Source organism: Tenrec ecaudatus, chromosome 10 (assembly GCF_050624435.1).
Source record: "Tenrec ecaudatus isolate mTenEca1 chromosome 10, mTenEca1.hap1, whole genome shotgun sequence".
NCBI lineage: Eukaryota > Metazoa > Chordata > Mammalia > Afrosoricida > Tenrecidae > Tenrec > Tenrec ecaudatus.
Genome location: NC_134539.1, coordinates 67143554 through 67156604, shown reverse-complemented (window position 1 = coordinate 67156604; position 13051 = coordinate 67143554). Strand labels below are relative to the sequence as shown.

The 13051-nt window shown below is 43.1% G+C and overlaps 1 protein-coding gene across 1 annotated transcript in view; it reads right to left on the bottom strand.

The window, feature by feature from the left end:
- Positions 1-872: 872 nt before the first annotated feature.
- TRPM6 (transient receptor potential cation channel subfamily M member 6) overlaps positions 873-13051 on the bottom strand; it is a 206374-nt gene continuing 194195 nt past the window's right edge. The window contains exons 37-38 of the mRNA XM_075560537.1: positions 7374-7480; positions 873-1675 (exon numbers count right to left, since the gene is read on the bottom strand). Of these exons, the coding sequence (XP_075416652.1) occupies positions 1542-1675; positions 7374-7480 (241 nt within the window). The 3' untranslated portion in view covers positions 873-1541. The remainder of the gene's footprint in view (positions 1676-7373; positions 7481-13051) is intronic.

Here is a 13051-nt window from a genome sequence, read left to right as displayed (position 1 = left end):
AACGTCGGCATACATTTTTAAAGCCATCTCAGAAGCAAGTCAGCCTATGTACAGGTTAAAGATAAAGGTAAATTGAAAATGTTCAACCCCCCAGGGTTTGCTGCTGGTAGATAGTAAGTCTTTATAGTACGGCAAGGAGACCCAAGAGGGGTGAAGGGAAGAGAGGGCTGCCCATCTCCCTTCTCTTCCTTGTTTATATGTTCTGAGGTAGGGCCATACGGTACGCAAGTGAGACAACTGGTCCCCCAGACATGGAGCTGCCAGACTCCTTGACTTCAGGCCTCAGAAACTGATTACACGTTCTCAGGCCATCCCTGAAATATAAACAGCACTCCACACAAGCCAATGAAAGGGCACTGGAACAAATTAAACACCTTGAGACTAGTCAGAAATGACATCTTCCCTCATAGGACCTGATACAGAATAAGTTGGCCTGCAACATTCTACACACCACGTAAGAAAAGGGAGTGGTGTTTCAAGATCAACCTCGTCAACTCTCTAATCGCCAACAGCCCCGAGCTTTACAAAGGAGAAAATATTTCTTAATAATTTCCAGTTTTACAAATCCTTGCTTTCTTATATTAAAGCTAATTTTATTTTTTAAGATGCAAGGACACTTATTTTGGATTTCCCACTTCCAAATGCTCAGAGAAACCTGAGGTGTCCGGGTATCATATGAGTCAGACCTAAATTCATATGAAACTCACCTTGATTTCACTGGAACCACTGACCTCTCACGGGGCAATCTGTACAGAAAGTGTGTGCTGCCATCACACAAACACACAAAACCACTCATTCCGTTTCCTCCCATTATAGTTACTTTCAAAACTTTAATGCTTTGCTTCTGGAAAGAAGAAACGAGGCGTTCGCAAAAGTTTTATGCACATAGATATGCATATGTATATATATACATACATACATACATACACAGTCTGTTGTGAAGTGGTGAATAACAATGGGGGAGGGCAGGGTCTGCTCAGAGGGAGAAAATCAATGCTTCTTGATTGTTATGTAGTGCCTAGCACTCATTTTGTTCCAAGAGTTCCCAGGACCCAGTTGAAACAACAATGGAGTACGAAGCAGTCATCTTCCCCGTTGACTCATCTGCATGTCCTCATCTCGTATGTTCTCATCTGCATGAACGTGAGGGTGAAGAATACATGGCAAGTGCCCCTGCAGAAGGGCCAGTCTTGTGGGGAAACCGTTCATCGATCCCAATGAGGCGACTGGGGAGCGGGGGACACAAGGCTCAGAGAGCTTATTAGCACAGGGAGGCCCACAATGTAAGGTGACCCTGACGGAAGGTTTGCCATCATGTGTGCCCCATCGCCGTACAGTTCAGTAACGGGACAGCAATGACCACCACCCCCTTAAAACACAAACAGCAGTTGTCATCCAGTCAGCTCCAACTCATGGATGCGTCGTGTGCATCTGAGTAGAATGGTGCTCCGGAGTGTCTTCAAAGGCTTGGCTTGCACACGCAGATCACCGGCCTTTCTTCTGAGGTGCCTCTGTGTGAATTCAAACCCCACCCTTTCTTTTTACAGCCGTGTGATATCTTCTGGGGAACCGTCGCTCTTTTCCCTTGCTGGGGCCCCTTCAGCTGGTTCTATTTTGGCCTCAAGTTCAAGGGCAGGCTTTATCCTTCCAGGGCTATAGTCATTTCTTTTTAAATCTGCAAGGCAGACAATTTAGACCATCACAGAGGATCCTCTATCAACACATAGGTTCCCAACCTTATTTGGCTCATCACCCCATTTTGGGGGGAAGAAATGAAATAAACAAACAGGTTATGGGGACTCATGCCATGCTCATACCCTGCAATTAAAAACCTTTGTACTACAGCCTATAAACCAGGATAAAGTAAAGGTATCTATCTGATTTTGAGGCCCCATGAATTATTCCAGCACCCTTTCCTCGGAGAGCAGTAATTCACCCAGATTGACTCTAGACTTTGCCAGTAATTTAGAGTAGACTCTTCTTTCCCAACCATGAATATATGGAACGTATACACTCAACCACATTTAATAAAACCCCCTCTCCAACATCCATGTGCGATTCAAACTCCCTCCAAGTCTTTCAGGTTTGGGTCCACTCTGGCTGGGGAGGAAAGATGCTGTTCTTTAAAAACTTGGCAGGAGTCAAGTGAGAGAAAACAGGGAAAGGGCATTTTCATTGATGAATGGCACCCAGGCCCGCAATCCGGCCCAGAGGTATCAGCCCAAAGGATAGCCCTGTGTTCAGTTTTCAGCAACAAAGCTGTATGAGGGGAAAGTCGGAAAGTACTGCTATAAAATAAGAGAAACCCATATTAAACAAAAGTATCAAAATACGAGGCTATTGTTTCTCAACATGATCATCTGTGTAGGTCTACAAGCTTCTGAAGGTGATGCTTCAGCCCCTCTAACCTCTTCAATTAGTACTTGGTCACAACTGCAATTTGGGCATTCTTGAAGGCCTCAAGTTGGGTATCTTTCCAACGTCCTTGGGATTTGAAGGGGCAAGATCCAGGCTGTAAGGTGAAATGGGGCAAACCTGCCCATTAAGATTCTCATAGGGCAGCCCTAACTGCCCTCCACGAATGAGCAGATGCACTGCTGAGGCAGAGAAACACACTCCTGGGTACCGTTTGCCTAGTCCTTTTCTCACCAATACATTTCTCAATGTTCTTAAAATTACTGCTTTGTAACCTCCTGTCATCATCTCATGTCCTTTGAGAAAAATCCATCAAGATTGTCCCTATGAGATCCCTGCCCACCCACACTCACTTTACCCCCCAAACCAGCTGCCACAACCTTCTAAGCTGACTTCTCTACCGTGAGTTTCACTGGCCCGGCAGATTCTCCTGAGAGCCATTGTTCTGATGGGACCTTGTCCTCTGGATGATATTGGTAAATATAAGATTTGTCCACGGTAAGAATTCATTCCATAAATCCATCAGTTTTCTCTTCGATCTTGCTTAAAAGCTTGAAGAAAAGATCACCTCTTTGAACTAGCTGACCTTTGTGTAACACTTGTAATATTCATGAAACTCAAAGATGCTGAAGCCAAGATGGTCACTTAATATTACAGAAGTTGACCCATGCGAGCTCCCAACTGCTGTAGCTACGTCACCAATGGTCATGCTGTGGTCTTCTTCCACCACTTTCAGGACTTCAACCAGTTTCTTCATTTGTGGAGGTTGGTGGTCTTCCTTCTCTTGGCTTGACTTTGAAGTCTCCCTGACCTTATTCAAAAACCCACTTAATTCACCCGTAAACATGTTACAAAGCTCCAACCTGTGGGAAGGTGTCCACCAGAGGTTTGCTAAACATTCGATATGGTTGTTGTCAGCTGCTGTTGCGTTGGTTCCACTCAGCAGGCCTACATATAGCAGAACAACTGCTGTTATGTTCAAGGTCACTATTGAAGCTCCGCTGTAAATAAGTGTTGCTCAGCGTCTTCCTCTTTCCTCACTGCCCTTCTACTTCACCAAGCGTGATGTCTTTTCCAGGGACTAGTCTCTCCTGATAATATGTCCAAAATAGGTGAGATGAAGTCTCACCACCCTTGGGTCTAATGAACATTCTGAGTTGTTTGTTCTTCTGGAAGTCTATGGAACTTTTTCTCATCTTTGCTAGGACCATCATTCAAATGCATCAATTCGTCCTTTGTCTTCCGTATTCATTGTCAAACTTGTATATGCACATGAGGCAATTGAAAACACCATCATTTGGGTCTGGCCCACCTCTGTCCTCAAAGTGGTATCCTTGCTCTTCAGATTTTTAAAGAGCAAATTTTCTTAATGCGATACCATGTTTGGCATTTGATTGCTGCTTCCAGGTACATTGATTGTGGATCATGAAATCTTTGATAACTTCCATCTGTTCTGTTTTTCATGAGATTATCACGATCCAATCAGGAGGATCTCTATGTGAAAACCCAACTGGATCCACATGGTCCAGTTATGAGGGTTTGAGTTTTCTTTACATGGAGTTATAATCTGTACTGAAGGCTGCAATCCTTGACCTGTATCAGTAAGTGCTTCAAAATCTCCTCGCTTGACCAAACAAGGTCGGGTCACCAAATTGTTGAAAAGCCTTCCTTCAGTTCCAAAGCCACCTTCTTCATCTAATCCAGCTGCTCAGGTTATTTGCTCAGCAACAAATTAAATAAGAATGGGTAAACAACACATCCCTGACACATACCTTTTCTATTTTAATCCATGCAGAATTCCAGATTTCTATTGGAAGGAGTGTCTCTTGGTTCATGTACAGGTTCTACATGAGCAGAGTGAAGGATTCTAGAATTCCCACTCTTCTCAATGTTATCCATAATTTGTTATGGTCCATGCAGTTCAATGCCTGTACATAGCCCATAAAACTAGCCTTCTAGTATTCTATGCTTTCCGCCAAGACCCATGTGATATTAGCAATGATATTCCTTGTTTCATGTCCTCTTCTGAATCTGGCTTAAATTTCTGGAAGCTCCCTGCCCATGCACTGCTGCAACTACTACTGAATTTCTTTCAGCTAAATTGTACTTGCACGTGATATTAATGGTACTGGTTGATAATTTCTGTCCTTCATTCAGTCACTTTGTTTGGAATGGGCACAAATAATGGACCTCTTCCAGTAGGTTGTCCAGATCTCTGTCTTTCAAATATTGCGCATAGATGTGTAAGTAATTATGTGCTTCATCAGTTTATTGAAACATTTTCAGTTGGTATTCTGTCAATTCCTGGAGTCTGGTTTTGTGCTACTGTCTTCAGCTTGGACTTCTTCCTCCAGTACTATCAGTTAGTGATCATGTGCTAATTCTTGAAATGGTTGTATGCCAACCAGTTCATTTTGGTGCAGAGACTCAGTGTTTCCTTCTACCTGCAGTTGATGCTTCCTACGTTGTTCAATATTTTCCCCATAGAATCCTTCAATATTTCAACTGTGACTTGAATTTCTTTCCTCAACTCCCTCAGCTTGACATATGCTGAGTGTGTTCTTTGTTTTGTCTTTCTAAAAGTCTGGATATTAGCCCTGACTTTAAAATTGGTTTTTTCCTGTGGCATCAAAGGCATCCCATTTTTTAAGGCACTGTCGCAAGACTGAGAGACATGTGTTACTGAGCGAACTTGTCTGTGGCCATCTACTGATGAGACAAACTTGTTTAAATGCATTTGATTTGGATTAAATGCATCTATGCAGAAGCTGGAACCCTAGTAGCAATACTTTTTGACTCGCCCTGGAACTTCAGGCTTAGCATTTCCCTATGACACCTTCATCTGATGCTTCCTAAAACATCCTTCCTCCATTTTAAGAAGAAATCATCACCAGAAACTATTAATAGGGTAAGCTTTGTTAAGAAAGGTATGAAAGATGGTCAGGGTTTAAATTTTTATGTGCTGAGTACAATTTCTAACTTTAAACGTGTAAAACCTTTTCTTGTTGTTTGATGTTGAATGGGGGTTGTTATCTTGGCAGAAAACTAGTAAATATTGTACTTTAATATCAAAGTGTGTTTCATTGAGCACTCTGTTTTTCATCTATTACCTCATTCAATGCTCGCATCCTTTTCTTGAAATGGTGCTATTATTCCTAATTCTACAGATGAGGAAAACCAGCCCTAAGGGCTCAGGCCCATTAAATAGCAGCGGGATATGACCAGACCCTAATTCTAGACCTCATGCTCTCCTACACTACCCTAAAATACCTCTCTAAAAAGAAAGAAAGAAAATGAGACAGATACAAAAAGAAAAAATCACTCTTTATCCTCTTTTTCAGACGAAACATCTTAATTTAGATTACCAAATGTCTGAGTAATTAAATTATTTTTGATTTCCACCTAAATGTGCTGATGAAATATTTGGCAGGAGACTTAAATTAGATATGGTGATGAAGGAATTATTGAATTACTCATTCCAGCCCACCGGTGTAGGTAAAGTTATTTCAACCTTAATCATAGAGAACTGACCACTGGGCTTAAAGGCTGAAAGTAGTGAGTTAAAGACCAAGCCCTCCTTTCTCCTGGGTTAGCACTAGGTCTTCTAGAAGGAGAGATAGTCTTGTCTAGGGGCCGATGAATCGGACCTGGGAAGTGGGACACTGAGCTAAGGGTCTGCACTGCAGCCCGGAAGCCATGGATAACTGAAACACTTGTTAGCTCATGGAGGTCTTAGAACCCTCAGCACAGCCTAGACCCTTCTTCTACCAAATCAGGAGGCCAGGCAAACAGCCCTGCCATCATCATGTGCTGTAGACAGTCTAGTGCATGGCTTGTTTAGAAGGCATACTGGGTACGTATACCCTAAGCACTATGGCCTCCCTCCATGCTCCTCTTTGACCACCGTCAACCAAGCACCTGGGGTTAGCTCTCGATTTCCCTCTGATATCGGAGGCCCGCTTCAAACTCTAGCCTTATGCTAAGTCTTGTTCTTGTCCAAACCCCAGCCTTTTGCCTTTTAATTTCAACAACATTAGAAATTGACCTTTTTTCTCCAAACTTTATTGCTAACCAAGGGTTATAACTAGAAATTGACCTTCCTTCCATTAAATTTATTCTTGCTTTATCCCAGGTTACAAAGGATGATGATCTTTTACGGCTTTTCCATTCAGTATGTGATGGTTTATTTTAAAGTTAGGAAAGGTTACTTGGCTTCAAAATATTTGAAATTCCGTTCTAGCTTGGTATGACCCAAGAAAAAGAGGGATCAAGCTGAGGGAGGCTGTAAGCATCCCTCTCAGACTCACTCCAAAGAAAGGAAGAAAATGTAACCAGAGAGCATGGAGCTGCTAAACCAGGACTGCCAGCGTGCAGGCTGGGCACAGCCCTTAGCTGCTTATTCCACTCTTAGGAATATTTTCTATGGTGAGTAGATTGGTTTCAGAGAAAATGGGCCATATACCAGATTCGAATAAAAAAAGAATTAGTGTAATGTATGTTTCAAGTGGCAGGTTTTTGTTGAAAAACAGCTACTTTGACTACTGGATGCTATAGCCCCTTCTCCACCCTCATCGATGCCTCCTGGGTAAAAGAATGTAGTAGACGCGCCGGGGCATCGTGCCTCAGCCATCAGTGGGAAGTGGACACAATCCAATGGGGAGGGCCAGAGAGCTGGTTCCATCCAATTTTACCCGCTTCACTTGAGGGAGTTTTTCCTTTGGAGTGGCTGTGACAAGCATCAGGCCCAGTGTTGTTTTATCACATTTTAGCAGAACCCGGAGTAAATCCCTGCCCTCTTAATCCCTTTAGAGACTTGGAAATTTTGCAGTCAGAAAGTCAGGCCTTGACTGCGAATGAGATAAAAATGTGATGGAGATTTTCTGCTCCATCCCAGGTTACAATGGATGTTGTGCTTTGAGAGATTTACTTAGAGGAAAATAAAATTGTTTGGGGCATACCCGGGAGTTTGAGCTTCCGGCAGCAGGAGTTGCAGCGATGTTTTGCAATGAAGTTTCTAATTGCATCTTCCCCTAAATTGGCTGGTCCAAACACCATTCCTCTTGATCTAGAGGAAATATCAGAATATCAATTAGATCACAGTGAAGAAAAAGGAGCTCCACTAGGATTCTCTAAGATACCGAACAGTCTCCCATAGTAACCCAGTAAACTTGAGGGAGACAACAAAGAACAGAGCACTTTGGGGAGGCAACAATGTTAGGTTGGCAAATTTAAAATTCAAATGCACTTAAATCTTTTTACTCAACTCCAAGACCTACTGTGAAACTCGTTTCAACACTAATCTGATAGAAGAGTGAAATTTCTATGTGTCGCAGTAAACCAAAATAGGGAGAGCCCCTTTTGAATGCATAGGGGGTGAGGGAATGACATTGACCGCCCAATGTTCTACCCAAGAGGCAAGGCAGGAAGAAAAATAAACTTGCTACTGGAACACATGGTCCAAAAAAGAGTCGTGTGCATGATTTCAAACCAAGATACTTTTCAAACAATAGTCAATGTCCTCAAAGTAAATAAAGAGCTCAGAGAACAAGAGATCCAGTGCTCTAGACTCTCCCATTCGCTGCCACAGCTCTCTGTTACCACACAAAGAGCTATACCCGTAACCGTGATTCCCTCATGGGAAAGAGAGGCCATGGTTAGCCCACATAGGGGAAGCAAACTACATACGCTAAATTCAGGGGACCAAATTACAAACAGAATCTTGATACACTAGGCACAGTTGAGATACTATATATCATAACTATCTAGAGATAGGGTATACCATTAGTTGATTCTAGCATCACTGTTCACTCATTATCATAACACACCCCACCATTATCCTTTAGGCATTCATTGACACGCTAAACTCCACAGAATACAGCACACCAGAAACACTTCCAAAGGAACTCTATGAAAAGCTAGTGTTTTTTTATGAAGGAAAAAAGAAAAGCTAATATTTTATTTTAATGACATGCACAGTGGAAACAGCACATTTTAAAATCTGAACTCAATTACCGCTCTTAAATACCAAGTTTTAAGAAAAAAGAAAAGCAAACCATCACAAAAGGAAACAATAAACTTCGTTTCTAAGGAATGCGGTTTTTCAAAAGGGACATGGTATAAAAATGGACTTTTTTTTTCATCTGAGGATTGAAACATTTATCTCAATTTCCACTTCCTTTTGGCAGACAAACAGTAGCGGCTCTGAAGATGTGCCAAGCTTGGAATGAGGACTGATGTCAGTTGGATCTCAACTTGCCTCTGTGCTCTGAGGAGAGTGGGTAAAAGAAACCCCTTGGGAAGACAAAGTGAGCAGACACCCAGTACTAACTCTATTGGCCACTCAATGGTTCTTCCAAAGTACAGCTCTGGTGGGCGGTATTTATATTATACCTGCATAAACTGTCTCTTGTTCTCTCTGCCTCTCTTTCAGTTCATTTGGTTAGGAGGCATTGCAACAAGATGACATTAAAAGTGACAGAGAAGAAAGACTCTCTCCGTATGGCTACAAGAGCTTCCCAACACTCTGTTGCGTGCACGCTGAAGGCACTGATCATTGAAATGGAAGAAATCCTTTTTATAATTCTCCAGCAGGATCCCACTCTTTTTTTTTAATCGTTTTATTAGGTGCTCATACAACTCTTAATACAATCCATGGATACATCAATTGTGTAAAGCACATCTGTACATTCATTGCCCTCATCATTTTCAAAACATTTGCTCTCCGCTTAAGCCCCTGGCATCAGCTTCTCATTTTCCCCTCCCTCCCCATTCCCCCATCCCTCATGAACCCTTGATAATTTATAAATTCATAGTTTGCCCTGTCCGACATCTCCCTTCACCCACTTTTCTGTGACCCCAGGGAGGAGGTCACATGTAGATCCTTGTAATCGGTTCCCACTTTCAAACCCACTCTTGCTCTACCCTCCCAGTATCGCTACTCACACCCCTGGTCCTGAAGGGATCCTCCGCCCTGGATTCCCTGTGTTTCCAGTTCCTATCTGTACCAGTGTACATCCTCTGGTCTAGTCAGACTTTCAAGGTAGAATTCGGATCATGATAGTGGGGATGGGGTGGGGGTGGGGTGGGGTGTAGGAAGCATTTAGGAACTAGAGGAAAGTTGTATTTTTCATCGTTGCTACATCACACCTTGACTGGCTCATCTCCTCCCTTAGACCCCTCTGCAAGGGGATCTCCAGCAGCCGACAAATGGGCTTTGGGTCTCCCCTCTGCACTTCCCCCCTCATTCACTATGGTAAGGATTTTTGTTCTGCCTTATAATTGATCCCTTCGACACCTCATGATCGCACAGGCTGGTGTGTTCTTCCATGTGGGCTTTGTTGCTTCTGAGGTAGATGGCCGCTTATTTACCTTCAAGCCTTTAAGACCCCAGACACTAAGGATCCCGCTCTTGTATTCATTCCATATCTGCCATTTCTGTCCCTGAAGCAAAGCACGGAAACTCTGCATTTAAGCACATAGCACCAATTCTAAAATGTTAAGAATGGTGTGCTACCTCATTTCCATCTACCAGCTTAGTGAAATTAAAAATGAGAAAATCTAAACTGTCATATGTGTCTATCAGCGAGCTGACCATTTCCTGTGCCGGAACAAGAGGCAGGATGTTCATTTGCGTTGACACCACGCAGCCTGCCTAGAGTCTTGCAGCAGCCTTGGATAATTAAATTTTTCACACACAACTTACTGAGTGCCAGATGTTTCACAACACTGGAAAAGTAAGTGGTTTTTTGTCTTTATATGCAAGGAAAAACTAATCAGTGCCATCCATACACAGATTAATAGGAGTGCTGGTGGCACGCTGGTTAAGTGCTCAGCTGATCATCTAAGGTCCGTGGTTTGAACCCACCAGCTGCTCTGTGGAGAGAGAAATGAAGCTGCCTGCTGATATAAAGATGCACAGTTTTGAGATGTGTTCCTTAGGCCACTCCTTTCTGCCTATGGGCACCTCAGAGGAAGCATCACTGGGTTTCCAGCTCCCCTCCTCCTACTCCAGGTCAGCCTCCTAAAGAGAGCCCAAACAGCTGTGGAAACTCTTCAGCAGAGGGTCGAGCTTTGAAACAGCAGCTGAGAGTGTGTAGAGCCAGTTTAAGCACGGGGCTATGCTCATGGACTGTGTGGTAATGAAAGATTCAAACATCAAGCACTTCAGAACCTGGTCCTTTCCCGTGGAGAAGGTCGATGCAGCCATGGATGCAAGAAAATAGAAGTTGAAGGGAAGAGAAGTGGACCAAAAAGGGATGCCTCATGAGAAGATGCTCCAAAACCAGGTGCCTATTTAGCTGTGAAAAAAGATCTTCCTGCCCGGCACTGACGAAGACATGGAAAAGTACCACCAAGGAGATGATTTTGCACAAATGAGAATTTTGCAGCAAGGCAGGGTAAAGGAAGTGGTTGTTAACAAACTCAGGGGCACAGGAACAACAAGTGATCTAAACTCGATGGCAAGGAGGGTGTAGGAGGCCTGGTAGGGCTTGATCAAGAGCAATGTACCACAGAGGAATTACTGAAACCCAAATGAAGGCTGAACATGATACTTGGAAGAGAGGAAAGTAAAAGGAAATAGAGGAAAGAACTAGGAGGCAAAGGTCATTTATAGAGGTCTAAATACAGGCATGTATATATGTAAATATATTTATATATGATGATGGGAAATAGAACCATGTATATATATTTAAAAGTTTAGTATTAAGGTAGCAGATGGACATTGGGCCTCTACTCAAGTACTCCCTCAATGCAAGAACATTTTGTTCTATTAACTTGGAATTCCATGATGCTCACCTTCCCGACAAGATCACTGAAAACAAAACAGGTGCATAAGCAAATGTGGTGAAGAAAGCTGATGGTGCCCGGCTATCAAAAGATATAGCATCTGGGGTCCTAAAGGCTTGAAGGTAAACAAGCGGCCATTTAGCTCAGAAGCAACAGAGCCTACATGTAAGAAGCACACCAGCTTGTGTGATCATGAGGTATTGATAGGATCAAGTATCAGGCATAAAAGAACAAAAAATCATACCATGGTGAATGAGGGCGAGTACAGAGTGGAGACCCAAAGCTCATCTATAGGCAACTGGACATCCCCTTACAAAGGGGTTGTGGGGAGGAGACGAGTCAGTCAGGGTGTCGTGTAGCACTCATGAAACATACAACTTTCCTCTAGTTCTTTAATGCTTCCTCCCCCACCACACCCACTATCATGACCCCAATTCTAACTTACAAATCCAGCTAGACCAGAGGATGTACACTGGTGCAGATAAAAGCTGGAAATACAAGTGGAGAGCAAATGCCTTGAGAATGATTGGGGCAGGGAATATATGGATGTGCTTTATACAATTGATGTATGTATATGTATGGATGGTGATAAGAGTTGTATGAGTACCTAATAAAATGTAAAAAAAGAAAAGAGGAGAAAAAAATGATTAGGGCAAAGACTGTACAGATGTGCTTTATACAATTGATGTATGTATATGTATGAACTGTGATAAGAATTGTATGAGCCCCTAATAAATTGTTAAAATTTAAAAAAAAAGAAAGAAAAAAATAGCTGGAAATACAGGGAACCCAGGATGTATAAACCTCTCAGGACCGAATACTAAAGTAGTGACACCAGGAAGGTAAGGGGAAGGTGTGAGGGAGAAAAAGGGGAACTGGTCACAATGATCTACACATAACCCCCTCTCTGGTGGATCGACAATAGAAAAGTGGGTGAAGGGAGACATTGGTCAGTGTAAGACATGACAAAATAATAATTTATGAATTATCAAGGGTCCATGAGTGAGGGAGGGTTGGGGAAGGAGGGGGAAAATGAGGAGCTGATACCAAGGGTTCAAGTAGAAAGAAAATGTCTTGAAAATGATAATGGCAACAAATGTGTTTGACACACAGATGAATGTATGGATTGTGATAAGAGTTGTACAAGCTCCCAATAAAAGATTTTTTAAAAGAGAGAGTAAGAGAGAATATTGCAGCAATTGAAATCATGACTAACACAGGTAGTGGCAAGAAGAGGGGCCTTGCTTTTGTAATTTTTGAACACCATGAATCCGTGGATAAGATTGTTGTTCAGAAAAACCATATAGTGATTGCCACTTCCTTTGAAGGAAAGCCCTGTCAAAGCAAGGGCTGGCAATGCCTCTTCCTGCCAAATGGCTGAGGTGGCTCGGGACATTTTGGTGGTGTCTTCAGAGGTGATATTGGGGGCAATGACCACTCTGGTAGGGGCGGAAACTGCGGTGTACCTGGTGTCTCCAGTGGTAGCTTAACGGTGGTGGATAGATATGGAGGCAGTGGGAAGAGTTATAATGGATTTGGTAATGATGGAAGCAGTTTGGGGGGTGGCAGAAGCTATCATGATTCTGGCAGGTACAACTGTCAACCTTCAAGCTTTGGACTGACGGGGGGAGGAAACTTGAAGGCTGAAGCTCTGGCCCGTGTGGTGGTGGATGCCAATCCTTTGCCACACTATGAAACCAAGGTGGCTATGGTGGTTCAAGCAGCAGTAGCTCTGGCGGTGGCACAGACTACACTGACTGGCAGAAATGAAGCTTAGCAGGGGAGGGGAGCCAGAGAAGTGGCAGGGAAGTGACAGGTTACACCGGGTTGGTGAACTCAACCAAGTACC